The sequence below is a fragment of the Ovis canadensis genome, chromosome 8, assembly GCF_042477335.2.
Source record: "Ovis canadensis isolate MfBH-ARS-UI-01 breed Bighorn chromosome 8, ARS-UI_OviCan_v2, whole genome shotgun sequence".
Lineage (NCBI taxonomy): Eukaryota > Metazoa > Chordata > Mammalia > Artiodactyla > Bovidae > Ovis > Ovis canadensis.
Genome location: NC_091252.1, coordinates 58,786,344 through 58,809,014, shown reverse-complemented (window position 1 = coordinate 58,809,014; position 22,671 = coordinate 58,786,344). Strand labels below are relative to the sequence as shown.

At 44.9% G+C, this 22,671-nt stretch overlaps 1 protein-coding gene across 4 annotated transcripts in view; it reads left to right on the top strand.

The window, feature by feature from the left end:
• The window catches only part of ANKRD6 (ankyrin repeat domain 6), a 185,998-nt gene that overhangs the window by 124,538 nt on the left and 38,789 nt on the right, over window positions 1-22,671 (top strand). For all 4 annotated transcript variants that reach the window (XM_069598280.1, XM_069598279.1, XM_069598277.1 and 1 more), the window contains exon 2: window positions 291-551. In XM_069598280.1, coding sequence (XP_069454381.1) covers window positions 432-551 — 120 coding nt within the window. In that variant the 5' untranslated portion in view covers window positions 291-431. The remainder of the gene's footprint in view (window positions 1-290; window positions 552-22,671) is intronic.

The following is a 22,671-nucleotide window of genomic DNA, read 5'->3' as shown; positions in this document are numbered from 1 at the left end:
TGAGACCCTCTGTTAACTGCAGAGCAGACCTTGCAGTTCTAGCCCTAGTGGTCAGGAGGCAGTGGGGGGTAGGGGTGGGGGATGGGGTGGGGTGGTTCAGTACCCTCTTTGCCTTCCACTTGCAAGTTCAGGGTTTGCTTTGCAGAGGGTGGTTCCTGAGTGTCCTGTATCCCCCAGTTCCCCTCCCCAGCAGCGAGCAACCAACAGATCCCCTAAAGCCAGGGCGGAGAGATGGGGCCTGTCCCAGGTGCTGAGTGGCGCTGATGGCAGCTTTGTTCTGTAACCCCCAGGTCCCGAAGATGGCATAGTGACGAAGTCACCTTCCGATGATCAGAGCATCTTTACCCGAGGGTGCCTGCCTGGGCCCGTGATGTGTTGAGCCGAAGGAACTTCTCTACCACTTTCCTGAAAACGTCTTTCTCTCCTAATTCATGAGCCAGCAGGATGCGGTCGCCGCGCTTTCAGAACGCCTGCTCATAGCTGCGTACAAAGGCCAGACGGAGAATGTGGTTCAGCTCATCAACAAGGGTGCCAAGGTAGCAGTTACCAAGGTAACAAGAGAGTAAACACTTTAGCTATTCTCTGGGGAAAACCCCATGTCTCAACCATGGTCCGTAAAACTGGTGTGTTTGGTTCACAGTCTTCAAAGAACTGGCTTTTTTTTTTCCCCCCAGTGATGGAGGTTTGGGGAGAAAGAAGAGGTCTGGGGAGAAAGATGAAGGATTAAAAATGCTTTCATTGCTGTCTTTCAAATGGAGTCACTTGTAAAATTAGCATTTGACCCTCTTTAAAATCACAGCAGTCCGTGGCTTTTTCTCACTTCTTTAGTCAAATAGACAAGAGATCTCTCTGGAGAAGCTGGGGCACAAAAACTGACTGGGTAGAGTGTTTACATGGGGGTGACATTAAGCCTCTTGGGGAGGTTTGTGGGCGGCTCAGCCACTCCAACCTGCAGAGCTTTGTTGCTCCCGTCTGAACAATGATGGGCTTGGACCAGGTGACCCTCAACCTCTTTGGACTGATTTCACTCAGGTCAGTGAGATGTGTAGCAAGCTTTGGAGGGCACTCCTGATCCCTCACCAACAAATGACCCACAGGCCCGGGGCAGCTTTGTAGCAAAACTGAGGTCAGGCCAATTCTGCCTAGTAAGGTGACAGGTGCAAATCCATGGATGACATAATACTGATGGCAAAACTTAGTATTGCTCCGACCACTGTATAGAACCCCTTAGAAGAGGTTCTCTTTGCACCCCCACTTTAGGGATGAGGAAACTGAGGCACAGAAAGATTGTAGTAACTTCAAGGCCCAGGGGCCGCCACCTGCTGTTTGGCAGAACTGCCACTTGGACCCCCTCATGGCTCCAAAGCTTCCCCGTCGCCCCCGCCCAGACCCAGAGAGAGCTCTGGAGAGAGGCGGAGTTTCATTTTTCAAACAGTAATGTCTGTTAACCTCTGACCCCCTGTGGCAAAGATTAGCCAGCTCACATTTTTGGTTATTCTTGTGCAGTCTCCGTATTTCACGCTTCTGACGTGTGCTTTTCCCAGCACCACCAGGCAGTTAACTCAGTTCTGATGGCGTCTCTCTGAAGAGAGCATCAGATCTCACGGGCTGAGGACTCACTCCCACAAAACACCCCACCCCTCACGCCAGCCCCTGACACCGGCTGCAAGGCCAGGTTGTCTTCTGCGCACTGGCTAGAAATCAGAGGCTTCCATGACCCTCCTTGGGTTGAATTAATTTATTAAAGCAGCTCACAGAAATCAGGAAAAGATTACCAGATTATTATAAAGAGATACAATCCAGGAACAGCCAGATGAAAGAGATATAGAGGGCAAGGTGTGGGGAGAGGGCTCTGGGCTTCCTCCCTCTTTAGGCACACCATCCTTTCAGCACCTCCGTATGTCCACCAACCCAGGAGTTCCCTAAACTCTGTCCTTTGGGTTTTTATGGAGGCTTCATTACATAGATGTTGTTGACTAAATCATTGGCATTGGTGATTGACCGCCGCCAGCCTCTTTTGCCTTCCTGGAGGTCAGTTCAGTCGCTCAGTCATGTCCGACTCTTTGCGACCCCACGGACTGCAGCACGCCAGGCTTCCCTGTCCATCACCAAATCCCGGAACTGATTCAAATTCATGGCCATCGAGTCGGTGATGCCGTCCAACCATCTTATCCTCTGTCATCCCCTTCTACTCCTGCCTTTAATCTTTCCCAGCATCAGGGTCTTTTCCAATAAGTCAATTCTTCGCATCAGGTGGCCAAAGTATTGGAGTTTCAGCTTCAGCATCAGTCCTTCCAATTTCCTTTAGGATGGACTGGTTGGATCTCCCTGTAGTCGAAGGGACTCTCAAGAGTCTTCTCCAACACCACGGTTCAAAATCATCAGATCTTCAGTGCTCAGCTTTCTTTACAGTCCAGCTCTCACATCCATACATGAATACTGGAAAAACCATGGCTTTGACTAGACAGACCTTTGTTGGCAAAGTAATGTCTCTCCTTTTTAATATGCTGTCTAGGTTGGTCATAGCATTTCTTCCAAGGAGCAAGCGTCTTTTAATTTCATGGCTATAGCCACGATCTGGAGTGATTTTGGAGCCCAAGAAAATTAAGTCTGTCACTGTTTCCATTGTTTCCCCATCTGTTTGCCATGAAGTAATGGGACCAGATACTATGATCTTAGTTTTCTGAATGCTAAGTTTTAAGCCAGCTTTTTCACTCTACTCTTTCATTTTCATCAAGAGGCTCTTTAGTTCTTTGTTTTCTGCCATAAGGGTGGTATCATCTGCGTATCTGAGGTTATTGATATTTCTCCTGGAAATCTTGATTCCAGCTTGTGCTTCATCCAGCCCAGCATTTCTCATGATGTACTCTCATGATGTACTTATAAGCTGAATAAGCAGGGTAACAGTATACAGCCTTGACATACTCCTTTCCCAATTTTGAACCAGTCTGTTGTTCATGTCCAATTCTAACTGTTGCTTTTTGACCGGCATACAGATTTCTCAGGAGGCAGATAATGTGGTCTGGTATTCCCATCTCTTGAAGAATTTTCTGCAGTTTGTTGTGATCCACACAGTCTAACTCTTTGGCGTAGTCAATAAAGCAGAAGTAGATGTTTCTTTGGAAGTCTTTTGCTTTTTCAATGATCCAGTGGATGTTGGCAGTTTGATCTCTGAAGGTCAGGAAAGTGCAGCTGAAAGTTCCAGCCTCCAATCACTGTTGGTTCCTCTGGCAACCCATCCTTAGGGCTTTCCATCACTCAGTGCTCAGTTGTGTCCGACTCTTGGCCACCCTGTGGACTGTAGTCACCAGGCTCCTCTGTCCCTCGGATTTTCCAGGCAAAATACTGGAGAGGGTTGCTATTTCCGACTCCAGAGGATCTTCCCAACTCAGGGATCAAAGCTGCGTCTCTGGCGTCTCCTGCATTGGCAGGCTGATTCTTCACTACTGCACCACCTGGGAAACCCAGGGCTTTTCATAAGTTATCGTGTTAACATAAATTCAGGTGTGGTTGAAAGGGATTTATTATGAATAGCACACTCCTTTCACATTTGTGGCTCTGGAGCTATTTCAGGAACTGACAGAAGACCAACTATAAGAACAAAAGATGCTCCCATTGCTCTCATCACTCAGGAAATTTCAAGGAGCTATAAGCCAAGAATGGAGACTAAGAGCAAATATATATTTCTTATTATAAGTCGCAATCGCAACGCTGGTCTCTAGAGAGAGAAAATCTTTGGTTACTGAAAGGTGTCCCATTGGCCTGGCAGCACTCTAACCTAGGTGGTGACACGCTTGTGTGGAATCCAGGGTGAACCTTCGCTCAGGCCCCAGCATGGTCTCCCATGGCTCTTCAGGCCCCAGGCAGTCACACAGGGGAGAGAGTGCAAGAACTCTGTAGTTAGGGCGCATGTGCACACATTTTAACTTTGCTATATTTGCTAATTGTGCAAGTTGCTTACCTTCTTCGAGCCTCAATTTTCTTATCTGTAAAATGGGTATAAAAATACCAACTTTTCAGAATTACTATAATAGTAACTTATTAAAGCTGTTAACACGTCGTCTGCAATTTCTTTTTTAAAAATTAAAAACATTTCTTTGTTTATTTGGCTGTGCCATGTCTTAGTTGTGGCATTTGGGATCTTTAGTTGTGGCACATGGGATCATGTTCCCTGACCAGGGATGGAACCCAGACTCCTAAACCGGGAGCTCAGAGGCTTAGCCACTGAACCACCAGGGAAGTCCCTGCAAGTTCTCTTTTTTAAACAGACTTCTTTTGCTCTTTAAAAAAAACAGCTTTATTGAAGTATAACTTGCATGCCAAAAAAATTTACCCATTGTAAGTGTGAAATTCAATAATTTTTAATGTATTTGCAGAGTTGTGCGACCATCACCATGTTCTAGGGTTTTTAAATTTTTATTTATTTTTGGCTGTGCTGGGTCTTCACTGCTTTGCTTGGGCTTTTTCTAGCTGCGGTGAGTGCGGCCACTCTCTAGTTGTGGTGCTCTCCCTCCCAGGCCCACCTCCCAGGGTTCACTGCAGAGTGGATGGGCAGAAAACAGCAGGTGGCAAACATGGGGTGGCACAATATGGAGGGTAAGGAAGAAGGTGAGAGAGCAAGGGAAAAACGAACTAAAGACCCACTGCAAACTTCATAATATCATGTGTATCTAATTTATATAAAATGTTACATTTGCATAGATGTTTATGCACAAAGGACTTAGGAAAGAGTTGCATTTATATTGATCAGTTACATCCATTGATAAATGAAAAAGACAGGTATCGGAGTAGTAAGTGATAGGTATAGTCTGATGCATTTTGATTAAAACACAAATCCACTGCTCTCTGCAAACATGCTTGTGTTTGTGTGAGCATGGGGGAAAACTGGGGGAACAGAAGACACTGTTGATGCTGGTTCCCTGGCAGACAAGAGGATTCGCTTTGCTTCTAAAGATGTTTCCACTGTATTATTCTGCTTATTAAAACAAGCATATATCACTTTAGTAACTTGTGAAACATGAAATCAAGTTTAAAAATACATGTTGAGTGCCTGTGCCTTCACTGGACCAGTGCTGTTTATTTAGCACCTCATTGAAATCCTCACAGCTCAGAAAGCCTGCGCTCTTATCTGTGATACTTACAAGGAAAGGGGGCTATTGAGCAGGAAGATACTCTAGCAATTCAGTTACTTCCCTGGTGGCTCAGATGTACAGACTCTGCCTGCAGTGCAGGAGACCAGTGTTCAGTCCCAGGTTGGGAAGATCCCCTGGAGGCATGCATGGCAACCTACTCCAGTCTTCTTGCCTGGAGAATTCCAAGGACAGGGGAGCCTGGCGGGCTATAGTCCATGGGGTTGGAAAGGGTCATACTCGACTGAGCAGAGAAACCAACCAACCTGGACAGGAACCAGCCCGTCCGGCTCTGAGGCCCACACTTAGGACAGCACCTGAGCTATTCCTTCAGCACCAGCCCAGGGACCCCTCCCCAGCTGCTTCTCCCCATCAGAACACACAGGGAAAGAGGCCATTGTGTGGGAGGGACTTTTGCCAATGGGACTTCTCTCTCCCCATCCCCAGTACCACACTTACACCATTGCCAGGGTTTTTAAGCAGCTTCAGAAATTCCTGGCCAAGGAAATGTAGTGCAGAGGGTGTGAGCATGGACCTAGGAGCCAGACTCACCTGGGATCAGATGTGAGCTTGTTTACTAGCTCTGTAATCTCAGTCCCTTTCTGATTCATATTGTCACCGCTAAAATGAGGATAAAGTAATACTGGCTACCTATGTGGTTGTTTCAGCAGTAACTGAATCAATATACGCAAGGGACTTAGAAAGGCTCTTGGCATGTGGCACGAGTCGAATGTGGTCGTTGTTATGAGGCTGTCCTGATGATGCAACAGCCAGCATCTTGTGGTTGGAGACTCAGGGTCTGAGCACCAGGCAGAGAGTCTTGGGCAGAGGACACAGGCTGGTCAATGTCCTCATTTGAAAAGTGAGGCTAAGCCCCACCTTGCGAGGCTTATGAGGATTAAATGAGATGACAGCTGTGGAGCGCAGTGTCCAGCATTGAATGAAGAGAGAACTCTGCTCCCGTCTTGCCTGTCTGCCTGCAGTGATGACTTGCCAGGTCTCTACAATTGGTAAGAGCCAGTTCCTTAAAGTAAACCTACCCCCATCCAACCTGCTGAACTGATGAACATATTGGGGAATGCTATTCAACAACAGGAAGGACTGAGCTACCAGCAGAGGAAAGAGCATGAATGAATCTCAAAGCTATGTGCATTTGAAGCCAGACACAAAAGACCACGTGCAACGTGATTCCCTTTGAATAGCTTTCTTGTTGTTGTTTAGTCGCTAAGTCATAGCCAACTCTTTGTGACCCCCTGGACTGCAACATGCCAGGCTCCCCGTCCTTTACTATCTCACAGAGTTTGCTCATACTCACGTCTATTGAGTCAGTGATGCTGTTTATCTAATTCTGTCTAACATGCTATCTAACCATTGACTTTACCATCTTTATATAACATGCTATTTAACCACTGACTTTTTTAGTTCAGTTTAGTCACTGAGTTGTGTCCAACTCTTGTGACCCCATGGACTTGAGCACACCGGGCTTCCTGTCCATCACCAACTCCCAGAGCTTGTTCAAACTCATGTCCATGGAGTCTGTGATGCCATCCAACTATCTCATCCTCTGTTGTCCCCTTCTCCTCTTGCCTTCAATTTTTCCCAGCATCAGGGTCTTTTCCAGTGAGTTGGCTCTTCATATCAGGTGGACAAAGTATTGGAGCTTCAGCTTCAGCATCAGTGCTTCCAATGAACATTCAGGGCTGATTTCCTTTAGGACTGACTGGTTTGATCTCCTTGCTGTCCAAGGGACTCTCAGGAGTATTCTCCAATACCACAGTTCAAAAGCATCAGTTCTTCAATGCTCACCTTTCTTTATGGTCCAACTCTCACATCCATACATGACTACTGGAAAAACCATAGCTTTGACTAGATGGACCTTTGTCAGTAAAGTAATGTCTCTACTTTTAAATATGCTGTCTAGGTTGGTCATAGCTTTTCTTCCAAGGAGTAAGCATCTTTTAATTTCATGGCTGCAGTCACCATCTGCAGTGATTTTGGAGCCCAAGAAAATGAAAGTCTGTCACTGTTTCCATTGTTTTCCCATCTATTTGCCATGAAGTGATCGAACTAGATGCCATGATCTTCATTTTTTGAATGTTGAGTTTTAAGCCAGTTTTTTCACTCTTCTCTTTCACTTTTATCAAGAGGCTCTTTAGTTCCTCTTCACTTTCTGTCATAAGGGTGGTGTCATCTGCATATGTGAGGTTATTGCTATTTCTCCCTGAAGAATCAAAATTGTAGGAACAGAAAATAGATGAGTGATTGCTAGGGACCAGGGATGGTAGAAAGGGACAACTGGGAAAAAAGAAGCAAGTGGGAATTTTAGGAAGGAAATGAAATCTCTATTTTGCTTACACTAGTGATTTTGTATGATTCTATACATTGATCCAAACACATCAAACTGAATACCTAAAAAGGATGAATTTTATTGAATGTTATTATGCCTTGATTTTTTTTAAAAAATAGCTATTCTAAATGTAATCATTATTATGTAAGGAAATAAACTTAAAGGGGTTTAATATCATTTGTTTGAGAGGGGGAAATTTCCCCACACCCTCCCCTCTAAATTTTTTGGTTTAGTCTAATAATTAAATTGACACAAGACAGAGTAACAGGAGAAAAAAAAACTTAATTCATACACATAGAATGGTCATAGAAATGGGACACCCCTACCCACCTGCCCCAAAGTGACCAAAGCAGTTTGTTTATGTGTCATTTTTAGACAAAGAAACAATTATCTGTGAAAGTTTAACAAAACAAAGGGGCTTGTGCTTGGGGTAGCAGACTCATGAAGAAGCTTGCTTATACTAAAGCTTCCTTAGCCTAGAATTCTCTAGCTGTGTTGGTAAGGATGCTTTTTGTCCTCCTGGTTTGTAGGGAGGATTCCTTCATGTAGATTTATTTCCTGCTTGCAGAGGGAAAGAGCAGGGGTCAGCAGGTCTTTTAACAGTATTTTCCCCCACCAGCCGTTTCTCAAGTAGCTTTAATTCAAAATAATCAATGTGCATTGAGGCATACTTTGGGCAGCCTGTTCTGGGCCTCGACACATTCATAGGTGTGTGGCTTCTGTGGAGGTTTCACATCAGGGCTCGCATTACTAGTGAACAACTCTGCTCCAATAAATATAAACTTTAAACTTTTAAAAAGAGAGCTGCAAAGGGTTTGAGTTTAGCAACTTTCCCAAGCATGACACTTGATCATGTCTGCAGAAATTAAGATGCGCAGGGCTGGTAGATGCTTTCCGGCAGCCTGTCCCAAGAAAAGGCTCGAGCTGATGGATGGTATGGTATACATTCACAGCCTCAAGAAACGCAGCGGAACAGTGAAAACCAAGGATCTTTTTTGTTGTTTGTTCATTTGCTTTGGTTTTGAATCTGTGGGAGTGTGTCTAATATTGGACTTAGTGGAATGAGGGCTTATTGGTCTGTGGTCCTTGCCTAAAAGCTGCCAGTCCCCAAGAGGCAGGCAATGGGAGAAGCAGATGCTTACAAGGCCCTTGGTTAGGTGAAAGTGTCCACTTGAGAGAATGTGTTGTCTGTCATAGGCTTCTTCCAAAAGACTCCCTATACCTGTTTTAAAAGATAGAGAAAAAAATTTTTTTTTTGCACAGCATGTGGGGTCTTAGTTCCCTGACCAGGGATTGAACCCTGACCCCCTGCTGTAGAAGATCGAAGTCTTAGCTACTGAACTTCCAGGGAATTCCCTAAAAAATTAAATATTTTGAACAGGTAATACATCCACATGGCTCTAAATCAGAAGGTATGAAATGTTGATAAGTCTTTCTTCTACACTGTCTCCCAACCTCTCAGTGTCTCCTGTTCTGAAGGCAACCCATGTTATCTTTCTTACATTTTTTTCCCCTGAGATATTTCATGTGTATATGTGTAGATGGATGTGTCTCTATGTGTATCTCCATGAATTGTTTCTAGACAAATGGTAGGATACTATATATGTCCTCCTTCCCTTTGCTTTTTCTTTTTTTTTTTTTAATATTATTTTATTATTTGGCTGTGCTGGGTCTTAGCGGTGGCACGCAGTATCTTTGATCTTCATTACAGCGTGCAGGTTCTTTTAGTTGTGGCATGCGGGATCTAGTTCCCTGACCAGGGATCAAACCTGAGCACTCTGCATTGGGAGCCCAGAGTCTTAGCCACTGGACGACCAGGGAAGTCCCTCCCTCTGCTTTCTTCAGTGAACTGTAATTGGCTTCACCTATCCCCCGTCCACAGGTATTTAAATTATGTTAATCATCTGTTCTTGGAAATTACTTGCAGTGACTGACCTTGTCCTGAGGTCTTGTTGAGCAGCGTGGTTCTGTCTGTGGGACGGCTTTCTCTAAGTGGCACCACTGGGCAGGGCATGTGTGCCTTTTTCATTTTCACAGCCGGAGCAGAATTGTGCTGCATGGAGCTCGCGCTGGTGTCCACGCTGCCGGCACCTGCAAGCGCTGCCCTTAACTGCTGTGACCCGGGCTCTATCGGCCCCTCCCTTCGCCCTCTCCTCCTGGCCCTTCTTCTGGATTTATCCTGCCTCTATCGCATCCTTGCCAGGAGCTCTCTGCAGTGGCTCTATTTGGCTTTTGAACCTCTCCCCTTTGGCTTGGGGTTTATAGAATTTTCTTTTTTCCACCTGCTCTGGGTTGTGTCTAATGACAACCTCCTGGGAGTCAGGGAGAAAAGCAAGGGGTGGCTGATGGAAGACCAGTGGTTGGATTCTCCACAGTCTCCTCCCCTTCCTCACCCTCCGCTCGCAGCTGGCATCCAGGGTTCCCTCCCCAGGCGGCCTGAGACTCTGCATCTCACACCCTGGAGCCAGTGTGTTCTCACCTTCCTAGTGAGGGCGGAGCCTGCGCAGGGCTGGTGTAGCCCAGTCCTTCTCTTGGATCCACACACTCTATGGAGGCCCTGCGGGTGTGCACTCACGTGTCAGGTCAAACAGAGAATGTGCTTTTTGTTCTACAGTAGCTAGAAGCATCGCCCTGTGCGAGGAACATCTCAACTGGGAAAACTCAGGCCTTTGTAGTTTATTGTTAGAAATCAAGGAAATTTGACATGTGGTAGTAATTCTGAGCAACTGTTATAAAATGAACACATGTTCAGATTTTATTTAACTAATCCATTAGTGAGAGAACCAGTAAGATGTTGCAACTGGTTCAAAAGAGAATGCAAAGAATTACAAATATGTAGGTCTCAGGAAAGCGGAAATAAATTTGCTTATTAGATCTAAAATTGTCTGGGATACACTGAATCTGCTAGACATGACTTATTGGCATTACCCTTGGGATTCTAAGACTTACAAAGTTGTGAAATAGCTCAAAGATAAGGAAAACAACCAGGAGATGACCTGGGATAGCACTGTGCCTGAGACAGGACTTCTAGTCATCTCTCTCTTTTTTCATTCATTTTATATTTTAATTTTAAAATATTTTCATTTCAAAAATTATAGCAAAATATACATAACACAATATTTGCTACTTTAACTATGTGTAAGTGTTCCATTCAGTGGAATTAAGTGTGTTCACATTTTTATGCAGCCATCAGCCCCGTCCGTCTCCAAAATTTGTCTTCCCAGATGGAAGCTTGGTTAACCACTTGGTTAAACACCCGTTAAACACTTCCTCCCCATTACCCCTTGCCCTGGTCACTTGCAACCACAGCTCCACACTCTGTCTCTGTGATTTTGTCAACTGTTTAAGAATCTCCCAATTTTTCCTTGCAAAGAGTAGAGGCAGTGAATCACATTCACCATCTCTGTGACTGTGGCCAAGTAATTAGTAGCCTCCTTGAACCTTGGTTTCTTGTCTGTAGCATCAGCCTAACCCCTGCCTCGGGGATTTGTTGCGCAGATCCATCAAGGTAATCCATGCAGAGTGCTTGTACAGTGTAACAGGAATGTCAGACAAGCTCAGGGGATGGTAGTTATTTTGATCATAATTACTGTTTCTTCACTGGGGTCCCCAGAGGCACAGGAGTTCTCATAGGTAGGTCAACAGTTCCCAGTATTGACCACATGTGTGATCACCTGGTAGACCTTTAAAAAAATACCGATGCCTGGTTTCTGATTGAATTGGAATGGGGTATGGCTGGGTTTGTTTCAGAGCCCCAGGTTAACGAGTCTCTCACTGCTCTAGGCCTTCCTCCCCAGGCTCAGGAGGGGAGCCCCTCATGAGTGGTGGGGCAATGCTCTGTACTGAGCTGTGGGCGAGTCAGTGGTAGACACCTGGGATCCACCACGCTCTTTGTGGAACCCCACAAAATAGTGGTATTCTCAATGCCGTAATACCTGCCAGAGGTACAGTGTGTAGGGAGGCAAGTGCATGCTGTGAATGGTATGGCTTGCCTGGGAGACACGCCTGGCAAGTTACTGGATCAGCACCAGGAAAGTCTGGGTAAGTTTAACTTCTGATGGTGCAGGTGTTAATTAGGCAGGCAGCCTGGGGACTCGTGTTTCTAGCAAAGGTACGAGGTGTCCCCCAGAGATGCTCTTTGGAGGAAGGAGAGGACAAGGTAAGAATGGGTATCGTGGGTCACACTGAAGTCCCTGCCTGGGCCTAAGAGGAGACGAGCTGTAATTGAGAGGAGTAAGCCTCGAAACTCAGGGATAGATCTGCAGCACTGACTCGAGTGTCTCAGGAGAGGCAGCTTTGGAAGGGAGCTCAGGGTGGGTCCCGATCTCTTGGCTGCTCTCTCGGCCTCTGGGAAAGTTTTGGGAGGGGTGCTGTTCTGCTGCCTTCTTGCTGTGTCTGCAGTGTGTTCAGCGCCGGTAAAGGTTGGGCCACTTTCCCAGCTCTGGACCAGCTTGGTGGGTGCGGCGGCCCAGAGACCCACTCCACACCGGGGTGTTCACACAGCTGGTCATCTGCATCCCCCAGCCCTGGGTCTGTCTGCACTGAAAATGGAAGCCTCAAGCTGCACAGCAGACTGTTCTACAGCCTAGGTTAATGTGCTGGTAATACTCCTAAAGCCCTTTGATAGATCCTTGTCACCTAGAAGAGAGACTGCAGTGTCATGGCACAGTCGGGGGTCAGCATTTGTAAATCCTCCCTGTATCTTTCCTGGACACAATGGGTTGGAGGATCACTGGTTTTCAGACCAGGAATCAGCCTATTGTATGACTTCTGAAGTGTCATCACCTAATCCATGCTCTGGGATTGTTGCAAAATGAGGAAGCCGGAGAGCAAAGGGGCTTCCGAAGCTGCTGAGTTGCCCACTTGGGCCTCTGCTCAGATGCCAGTGCAGACGGTCTGTTGGTGGATCCTCTATTAGAGTTCTTTCTCTTTTCTTACTCTTTAAGCTGTAATGGCTTCAGTTTCAGAAAATAGATGAAGCCAGTAACTTGTCTAGAGACTGAAAATTCCTGCTCAGCAGGCCTCTTGGTTTGTTTCCAATGAAAGTTGGCTGTTGCATGTTTAAGTTGTTATAAACCAAGGAAATAAACCAAGATGGGTGAGGAGGAGGCAACTGTGCCTGGTCTTCTTTCAGCTGGTGTTTCTATCAAATAGAGCAATGTATAAAGAATTATGCACCATGAACAAGTGAAATTTATTCCAAATACGCAAGGCTGATTCTACATCAGTCAGTGTAATCCTACCATGTCAATAGGTGTCTTAGTCAGCTATAACATGATATGATAAATTGAGTGACTTAAACACCAAAAGTTTATTTTTCACACTTTTCACAACGTTTAAAAGGAATGGAATTTTGATACATGTTACGACATGAATGAACCTTGAAAACGTTTGCTAAGTGAAATAAGCAAAGTGAAAGGCAAAGGAGAAAAGGAAAGATATACCCATCTAAATGCAGAGTTGCTGAGAATAGCAAGGAGACATAAGAAAGCCTTTTAAAGTGAGCAATGCAAAGAAATAGAGGAAAATAATAGAATAGGAAAGAGTAGATATTTCCTCAAGAAAATTAGAGATACCAAGGGAACATTTCAAGAAAAGATGGGCACAATAAAGGACAGAAACAGTATGGACCTAACAGAAGCAGAAGATATTAAGAAGAGGTGGCAAGAATACACAGAAGAACTAGACAAAAAAGATCTTAATGACCTGGATGACCATGATGGTGTGATCACTTACCTAGAGCCTGATATCCTTGAGTGTGAAGTCAAGTGGGCCTTAGGAAGCATCACTATAAACAAAGCTAGTGGAGGTGATGGAATTCCAGTTGAGCTGTTTCAAATCCTAAATGATGATGTTGTTAAAGTGCTGCACTCAATATGCCAACAAATTTGGAAAACAGTTTTGGCCACAGGACTAGAAAAGGTCAGTTTTCATTCGAATCCCAAAGAAGGGCAGTGCCAAAGAATGTTCAAACTGCCACACAATTGCACTCATTTCACCTGCTAGCAGGGCTTCCCTTGTAGCTCAGCTGGTGAAGAAACCACCTGTGATGCAGGAGATCCCGGTTCGATTCCTGGATCGGGAAGATCCCGTGGGGAAGGGATAGGCCACCCACTCCAGTATTCTTGGGCTTCTATGGTGGCTCAGCTGGTAAAGAATCTGCCTGCAATGCAGGAGACCTGGGTTCAATCTCTCGGTTGGGAAGATCCCCTAGAGGAGGGCATGGCAACCCACTCCAGGATTCTTGCCTGGAGAATCCCCATAGACAGAGGAGCCTGGCAGGCTACAGTTCACGGGGTCACAAAGAGTCAGACATTACTTAGCAACTAAGTACAGCACAGCACATGCTAGCAGAAGTAATGCTCAAAATCCCACAAGCTAGTCTTCAACAGTACATGAACCGAGAACTTCCAGATGTACAATCTGAATTTAGAAAAGGCAGAGAAAACAGAAACCAAATGGCCAACATCCATTGGATCATAAAAAAGCTAGAGAATTCCACAAAAAACATCTGTTTCTGCTTCACTGACTATGCTAAAGCCTTTGGCTTTGAGGATTTCAACAAACTGTGGAAAATTCTTCAAGAGATGGGAATACCAGACCACCTTATCTGCCTCCTGAGAAAACTATATGCAGGTCAAAAAGCAACAGTTAGAACTGGACATGGAACAACAGACTGGTTCAAAATTGGGGAAAGGAGTATGTCAAGGCTATAAATTGTCACCTGGCTTATTTAACCTATATGCAGAGTACTTCATGGGAAATGCTGGTCTGGATAAAGCACAAGGTGGAATCAAGATTGCTGGGAGAAATATCAATAACCTTGGATATGCAGAGGACACCACCCTTATGGCAGAAAGTGAAGAGGAACTAAAGAGCCACTTGATGATAGTGAAAGAGGAGAGTGAAAAAAGCTGGCTTAAAACTCAACATTCAAAATAACTAAGATCATGGCATCTAGTCCCATCACTTCATGGCAAATAGATGGGGAAACAATGGAAACAGTGACAGACATTATTTTCTTGGGCTCCAAAATCACTGTGGATGGTGACTGAAGCCATGAAATTAAAAGACACTTGCTCTTTGGAAGAAAAGCAATGAGAAATCTAGACAGTATATTAAAAAGCAGAGACATTACTTTGCTGATAAAGGTCCATCTAGTCAACACTGTTGTTTTTCCAGTAGTCATGTGCAGATGTGACAGGTGAATAAAAAAGCTGAACGCTGAAGAATTGATGCCTTATAACTGTGGTGTTGGAGAAGACTCTTGAGAATCCCTTGGATAGCAAGGAGATCAAACCAGTCAATCCTAAGGGACATCAACCCTGAATATTTACTGGAAGAACTGATGCTGAAACTCCAATACTTTAGCCACCTGATGCAAAGAGCTAACTCACTGGAAAAGACCCTGATGCTGGGAAAGGTTGAAGGCAGGAGGAGAAGGGGACAACAGAAGATGAAATGGTTGAATGGCATCATCAACTCAATGGATGTAACTTGGAGCAAACTTTGGGAGATGGTGAAGGGCAGGGAAGCCTGGCGTGATGCAGTCCAAAGAAAGGGGTTGCAAAGAGGCAGACACAATTGATCAACTGAAGAACAACAAAATGAAATAATAGAGACACAAAAGGACAAATATTGTATAACTCCACTTGTATAAGGCACCTTGAATAGTTGATTTAGTAGAGTTGAGAAGTAGGGTAGAGAGGGAATTCCCTGTTGTCCAGTTGTTAGGACTCTGTGCTTTCACTGCCAAGGGCCCTAGTTTTGGGGGAACTAAAATCCCACAAGTTGGCTATTTGGCCCCCCCCAAAAAAAAGTGGGATAGAGGTTAGCAGGCTTCGGGAGAGGGGAGTTATTGTTTAATGCATACAGAGTTTCTGTTTGGGATAATTAAAAGCTATGGAATTGAATAATGGTGATGGTTGTACGACACTGTAAGTATATGTAATGCCACTGAATTAAAAACTAAAAAACTGGTTTAAATGGTAAATTTTATTATGTATATTTTACCATAATAATTTTTAGAAAATTCACTCAAGAAGCAGCAGAAAACATAAATAGTTGAATTATCATAGAAAAGATTAAAAATGTGATTAAACCTTTGACAAGTGCTAGGGTCAAATGGTTCCACAGCCTTGTTCTACATTTTAACAACAGCAGTAACAAAAAAAGTTCCAATGTTATTTAAAGTATTATAAAGCATAGCTCAAAATGGAAAGCTGGATTTTATGTTATGAAACCAGTGCAACCTTAATACCAAAACCAAGTAAAGATAAATGAGAGTGAGAGAAATAATATAAGAACAGTTGAGCAATCTCAAGTATGAATTAGAAGCAAAAATTCTTAATAGTCCTATTTAATAGAATACAACACATATCAGAATAGCACTGTGTGACCAAGTGGAGTTTGATCCAGGAATGCCAGGATGGTTCCTTAAATCATTACACCAATAGATTAAAAGGAAAACAAACAAACATATGGTTATATTAACAATTGCTGAAAAGGCAATGATTCCAATAAAAACCAGGAAATAAGAGAGAACGTTCTCGTCTCCCAGCCGTGGTTCTTCAGGCACTGGACTGCCATGCCTTCCTCTGTCAGTGTGTCAGCCCATTGAAAATGTAGTCTAAGTAGCTGCCAGTGAGGAGCATGGAGGCCGTTAACTGATACCTTCTAACTTAGGAAACTGATGTACTATAGGAATCAATGGGATTCTTAACAGCCAATTGAGTCGCTTGAATTATTTTGGTCCTTCTTCTGGTGGACCTTTCTAGAAACAAACCCAAGCCTGGCAGTTTGTGCATCACCTCAAAAAGAATAATCTTATTAATTAAGCCATTTTATTTGAATAATTGATTCCTGATCATACATGTTTTTAATCATCTCTCCCAATTATTTATGATTATTAGTCCCTCCCCAAAGTAAGACTTAGAGAAGCATTATGAAGCTTTTGGCATAGGAACCTGACGGTTGTTTTTTTTTTTTTTTTTTAACCTGACGGTTTTAAAAGGGAAGACTGTAGTGACTTCCTGGTGGTCCAGTGGCTAGGACTCCACATTCCCAGTGCAGGGTACTCTGGTTCCATCCTGCATGCCGCAAGTAAAAATTCCGTGTGCTGCAACTGAGACCCAGTGCAACCAGATAAATAATTATTTTTAAAACTAATGAAAAAATAAAAGGAAGGCCTGTTCTTTCAGAGGACAGTATCCCTGCCCATGTACGATTGGACTGTTGATCCCTGGGGCAGGAGTCTTACCCCTGTCCCCCTGCTAAATTTTGTCTTATTAAAATTAGCCTGCCCTTTCAATTTGACATTATGTTGGATCCTGATTTTTGTCATCCAAGGACTTTATTCCCTTACTGCATCTTGTCACCTACAGTCTGATTAAAATGTGATGTGTCACTCATCCAAGGAGACAGGTAGATGAAACATATTTCTAAAATGGAAAGAAAGTTCTGAAGGCTTTTTAAACTGTATGTTTTTTAACGAACAGATTTATTCTCTCACTTTTTTTTTGTTCATGGCATTTTTTTGGGGGGGGGGTCTATTTTCTCCCTGAATGTCTTTATAACTTTGTTTTTATTGAATCATAAGCCTGAGAAGGACTTTGAAGTTTTGGATCCAAATCTACATCACTCCAAACAGTTGGAGCTCTGGAAATACTGTTTATGATAAGGGGACCCTGGGGCCACCTAAGAAAGTTGGTGGGGAATCTTCTATAGTTTAAAACCTAAGTGAGGGACTTCCCCGGTAGTCCAGTGGTTAAGGCTGTGTGCTTCCAATGACGGGGCCCAGGTTCAATCCCTGGTCAGAGAACTAATATCCCACATGCTGTGCAGTGCAACCAGGGGTAGGGGAAGGACAGAAGAAGCCCAAACAGTTAAAAAACAATCCAATAAATAAAAATATAACCTAAATGGCTAGGCCAAATGGCCAGGATTCTAGCTATTATTTGTTCTGCCACAAGTAACATTTTAGCTCTTGAAAATCACTGACCACCTACAAGCCTTACTACCTTTATCCAAATTAAACTCTCAGAGACTCTTTTCAATCTGAATATTATATTGTTTCTAAAATATGTGCCACTCTTACTTCACTAACATTACCACTTTCTTGCTCCCCATCTCTCTCTTTCCTATTTTCTATTCCTTCCTTAAAGCTTCAGGTAATACAGACTTTACTTGCCTCAAAAAAGACTGCATGACTCTGACCTATTATATTTCTCAGGCTCTAAAGAAAGGAAGTGTTGTCACTTTGACATTGTTACACTGATTTAGGTTATACCTAGATGCTTCTTGTCAAACTGTCACTCCCCATGTGGGTCACATCTCTGCAATGGCCCTCCTTGTAACAATCCCCCATTAAGAAGGTTCAGCTGTTTTATTTCTTCGAGCTCATGAGCCTCAATTACTTTAGCTTCTCTTTGCCCCATGGGTCTGTTGTGATCTTGAGCAAAAGTGTATCATTCAACAAAGACAAAGTGTTCTGAGAATGGCTAAGCTCCTTCTCACTTCTTGGGTCCACTCTCTTAGACCAGGTGGCTGCCTTGAGGAGTCGGGGCTCAGCATCCATGGGGCAGGCATCCACAGAGCAGGTGTTTGTGGGACAAGTGTTGTCTGTGCGAAAGGCCGGCCCTTTAGTAAGGAGGATCAACTATACCTAAGCAGGAGAGAGGAGCTGTGAACCAACCTCCAGGTCCTGGCTGGAGTAATGAGTGACCAGGGTGTGACCCAGCACTCCCGGGCACCATGGAGTCTGTATGAAGAGAGAGTCTTTTTCCCCCCTGCAATTTAATTTAATTTATTTTTTAAACTGGAATATAATTGCTTTACAATGTTGTATTAGTTAAAGCTTTCCAGGTAGCTGCCAGTGCAGGAGACATAAGAGATGCGGGTTTGATCCCTGGGTGTGGAAGGTCCCCTGAAGAGTGCATGGCAATCCACTCCATTATTCTTGCCTGGAGAATTCCATGGACAGAGGAACCATAGGGTTGAAAAAAGTCAGACATGACTGAAGTTACTTAGCGTGCATGTTGTGTTAGTTTCTGCTGTACAATGAAGTGAACCAGCCACATGTATATATACATCCCCTCCCTCTTGGACCTCCCTCCCACCACCCCCACCCCCCCGCCTCGAGGTCATCACGAAACACCAACCTGAGCTCCCTGTGCTCTCTAGCAGCTCCCCACTAGCTGTGTAAAATAGCTCTCCCACGTCTAGCTGGGAGTTAGGCTCTTCCAAATGAGTAGCAGAGACTTTTTGTTCAGAGCGCTTTTTATACCTGTGAGTATAATTTATGGGTCACCCGCTGGATCGCGAGTCACTCTGATGTTCCTGTGCAGCAATTCTGCTAGAAATCGGGACCCACGGGGCTCAATCTGCCAGAACAAAGCAGCACCCGGACCCGAGTTGTTGACAGTGAGGCCACTTTTTCTGTGGTTGTTGCCTGGCAACGTCTACTAGGCTCTTTGCTGTTCACTTCCCTGAATGCGAGTGGCTCCAAGCCTCTGCCCTTCGCTGGTTGGATGAGGGAGATGTGCTGCCTTGCAGGGTCCTGCAGCCCCTACCCCACTGGTCTCAGATAGCCGGTCCTGACCCCAGGGCAGGTTGGAGAACCTGCACAGCTAAAGCCTTCACAGAGAGATTTATAACCTCCAAGTGCACGTTTGTCACAGGGAACTTCAAAAACATCCATGCCGAGACCCCACCCTAGCTTGATGGAGTCTGGAGGTAAAATTTGAGATTTTAAAAATATTTTCAGGTGAATCTATGGTGCAACAGTGTTGAAAACCCATCATTTATGTTATAGCTCAAAACATGTGGTCCTAATACTAGCAGCATCTGCTTCTCGTGGGAGCTTGTTTGTTGTTCAGTTACTGAGTTGTGTCCAACTAGTTGTGACCCCGTGGACTGCTTCCCTGTCCTTCACTATCTCCCGGAGTTTGCTCAAACTCATGCCCATTGATTTGGTGATGCCATCCAACCATCTCATCCTCTGTCACCCACTTCTCCTCCTGCCCTCAATCTTTCCCAGCATCAGGGTCTTTTTCCAGTGAGTCGGCTCTTTGCATCAGGTAGCCAAAGTATTGGAGCTTCATCTTCAGCATCAGATCTTCCAGTGAATATTGAGGGTTGATTTCCTTTTGGATTGACTGGTTTGACGTCCTTGCTGTCTCAAGAGTCTTCTCCAGCACCACAGTTCAAAAGCATCAGTTCTTTGGTGCTCAACCTTCTTTTGGTGGCTCATATGGTAAAGAATCAGCGTGCAATGCACGAGACCCACGTTCAGTCCCTGGGTCAGGAAGATCCCCTGGAGAAGGGAATGGCAACCCACTCCAGTATTCTTGCCTGGAGAATCCCATGAATAGAGGGGCCTGGTGGGCTACTGTCCATGGAGTCGCAAAAGAGTCAGATAGGACTGAGCGACTAACACTTTGACTTTTTCACTTTCATCCTTCTTTATGGTCCAGTTCTAACATCGATACATGACTACTAGAAAAACTATAGCTTTGACTAGACGGACCTTTGTTGGCAATGTCATGTCTGCTTTCTAATATGCTGTCTAGGCTGGCCACAGCTTTCCTTCCAAGGAGCAAGTGTCTTTTAATTTCATGGCTGCAATCACCATCTGCAGTGATTTTGGAACCCAAGAAAATAAAATCTGCCATTGTTTCCACTTTTTCCCCATCTATTTGCCATGAAGTGATGGGACCGGATGCCATGATCTTCTTTTTTTGAACGTTGAGTTTTAAGCTAGCTTTTTCACTCTCCTCTTTCACCCTCATCAAGAGGCTCTTTAGTTACCGGAGCTTGTTAGAAATACAAATTGTCAGTCTCCACCCCAGACCTACAAAATCAGAAACCGTTTAATGGGGCCCAGATAGCTGTCTTTAACAAGTCCTCTGCTGCCCTATGAAGTTTGCAGACCACTGGTTTAAGGCATAATATTAACGCACAAGCAAGCTAGTTTCATGTGACCTGTGAGTGTAACTGCAAAAGCACCAACAGAAAAGATGCAGTGGAAAAGTAAGGCTAAAAGTGACAAGTGAGTGTATGGGGTGGGAGAATCGCGAATGATTTGCTCTTATGTTCCAGATTTTTAGTGAAGTCTTTGTCTGTTTTTATTTTATTTTTTCTTCATTGCGGCACACAGGCTTTCTCTAGTTGTGTGAGCAGGGGCTTCTCCCGAGTTGCAGTGCACAGGCTTCTTGTTGTTGGTGCAGTGCTGCCCATGGGGAGATCATGGCCTAGTTGGAAGTTCAGTCAGAACAGGATTGGTGGTTTCCTGGAGGGAGCTGAAGTGCTGTGGGCCTGGAGAAGGCAGCGGGGGCCATTTCTTCTTGGAGAACAGGAGAAGGGTGTTCCCATAAAGAAGGTCCTTCCCGAGAGACATGGAGACTGGAGACCTTTGACTGTATTTCAAAAATAGCCGTGGATGAGATCCAGCTGGTGGGAAGCTCAACCCTCCAGCGAGGGCCCATTTGGTTACCTAGGGCACCTGAGATCCAGCTCTTGTCTGTGCCATTCATAAGATCTCCCCAAGGCAAAGGTGTGGGGGTGTCGAGGAGGAGGGGCAGCAGTTGGGGGTCTTCGGGGGTGAGGGCTGAGACAGAGGGAAGGAAACCGTGATGGATGCTGGGTGTTGCCTCACTTATCCTATCTCAATGGTTAGTGGAGACTGCTCCTATTTCAGACGAGTAAATGGGCTTAGGAGAGTGGCCAACACAAAATCAACCAGGTGTTACTAGTCAGAGTTGGGATTTGAACCATGCTCGTTGAGCTCCAATGCCTCCGGCCTTTCCTTTTTTGGAGAGGGCACTCTGCTGACCTTGGATGAGGGAGGTACCTCTAGTCCAGGGCCATTCTGTTAACACCTTATAGTTTCTAAAGCACCCTCCAGACGTGATCTGGTTTTAAATCGCATCCGTGTTTCCTTCTCTGCCCTTCTGATTATTCATGTTCACTTGGACAAACCCTTTTGCTTCCTTGGGCTTCAGCGTCCACGGAGTAATCCCTGGTTGCTGACAAGGATGTTCCTCTGGCTTCCCCTGACCTGGCTCCCATTGACCCCTCGGCCCGTGGCCTCCTTCCCAGCCTGTCAGGGCAGCTCCTCCAGTCATGGTCTGCACTCTCCAGATGCTCAGAAACACTGTATCCTGCCATCTTGTCAGCCTTCCTCACCGCACACATCTCTCTCCTTATAATCACGATGGGCTTCCCTTTGTTCAGAATGCCTCAGAAACTTTGTGAAGGTCTCTGATCGGATGTCTTGGACAAGGACACATGGTAGGAGCCTGGGGCCAGGCCAGCGAGGGGAACCAGGCTATTTGGCTTCATCTGATCAGCTGTGGACAGTTCGTCGGAGGAATCAAGGTTAACCAGCCCGCATAGAACATAATCGCCAGCTGAGGAAGGTCACGGTTTCATCTTATCTCCAATGCTGCCTTTTTATGAAGGCTTTTTATAGCCTGTTTTCTTGGGAGAAACTTTTTTCTTAATTAAGAATTCTAATTTTAATGTGAGCTCTGACCTCTTTCTTTCCAGAATCATTCTAATGCTTTGATTGCATTTCACAGGTTGAAATTAAAATCCTTTATTGTCTACTATCTGTTTTCCTGCAAGGCTAGTTACCCATCCAAACTGGCCCTTGTCGAGAACACACATGTGTTTATCCTGCTAGAATATCAATAAAGGGCTTTGGGAAGCTCTGTCGAGATGCAAAAAAGGACTCAGGCCATATGAAACCCTTATTCCTCCAGGAGTGTTTCTGTATAGGTGGGGTCTGTTGTTAAATGCTGTTTGGAAACATTTCTTCACAGTGAACCTGAGGGAGAAAGCTAAGGGAGCATAATGTCTCCTCTAGAAGTTGGAGAATTCGGAGCTTGGCAAGGTCAGTTTTCCAGTTAGGAATTCACTTACTCTGAAGAGTGCTGTTCTGGGTGTGAGCCTCAGTGTCATAGCTCAGGGGACTGACAGGGGACAGTCATCTGTACGACCCACCAGCAGGGCTGAGAAGCCCCCCCACTCAGGTGCACAGGAGGTGTACACACACGTGTGTTCTGTCACCCACTGGGAACAGCCTGGAACTCACCAGTGACAGAATGAGTGAATAATGTGACAATATTTTTTAAAATAAAATTAAAGTGCTTGATGAAAGTGAAGGTGTTAGCCGCTCAGTTGCATCCGACTCTT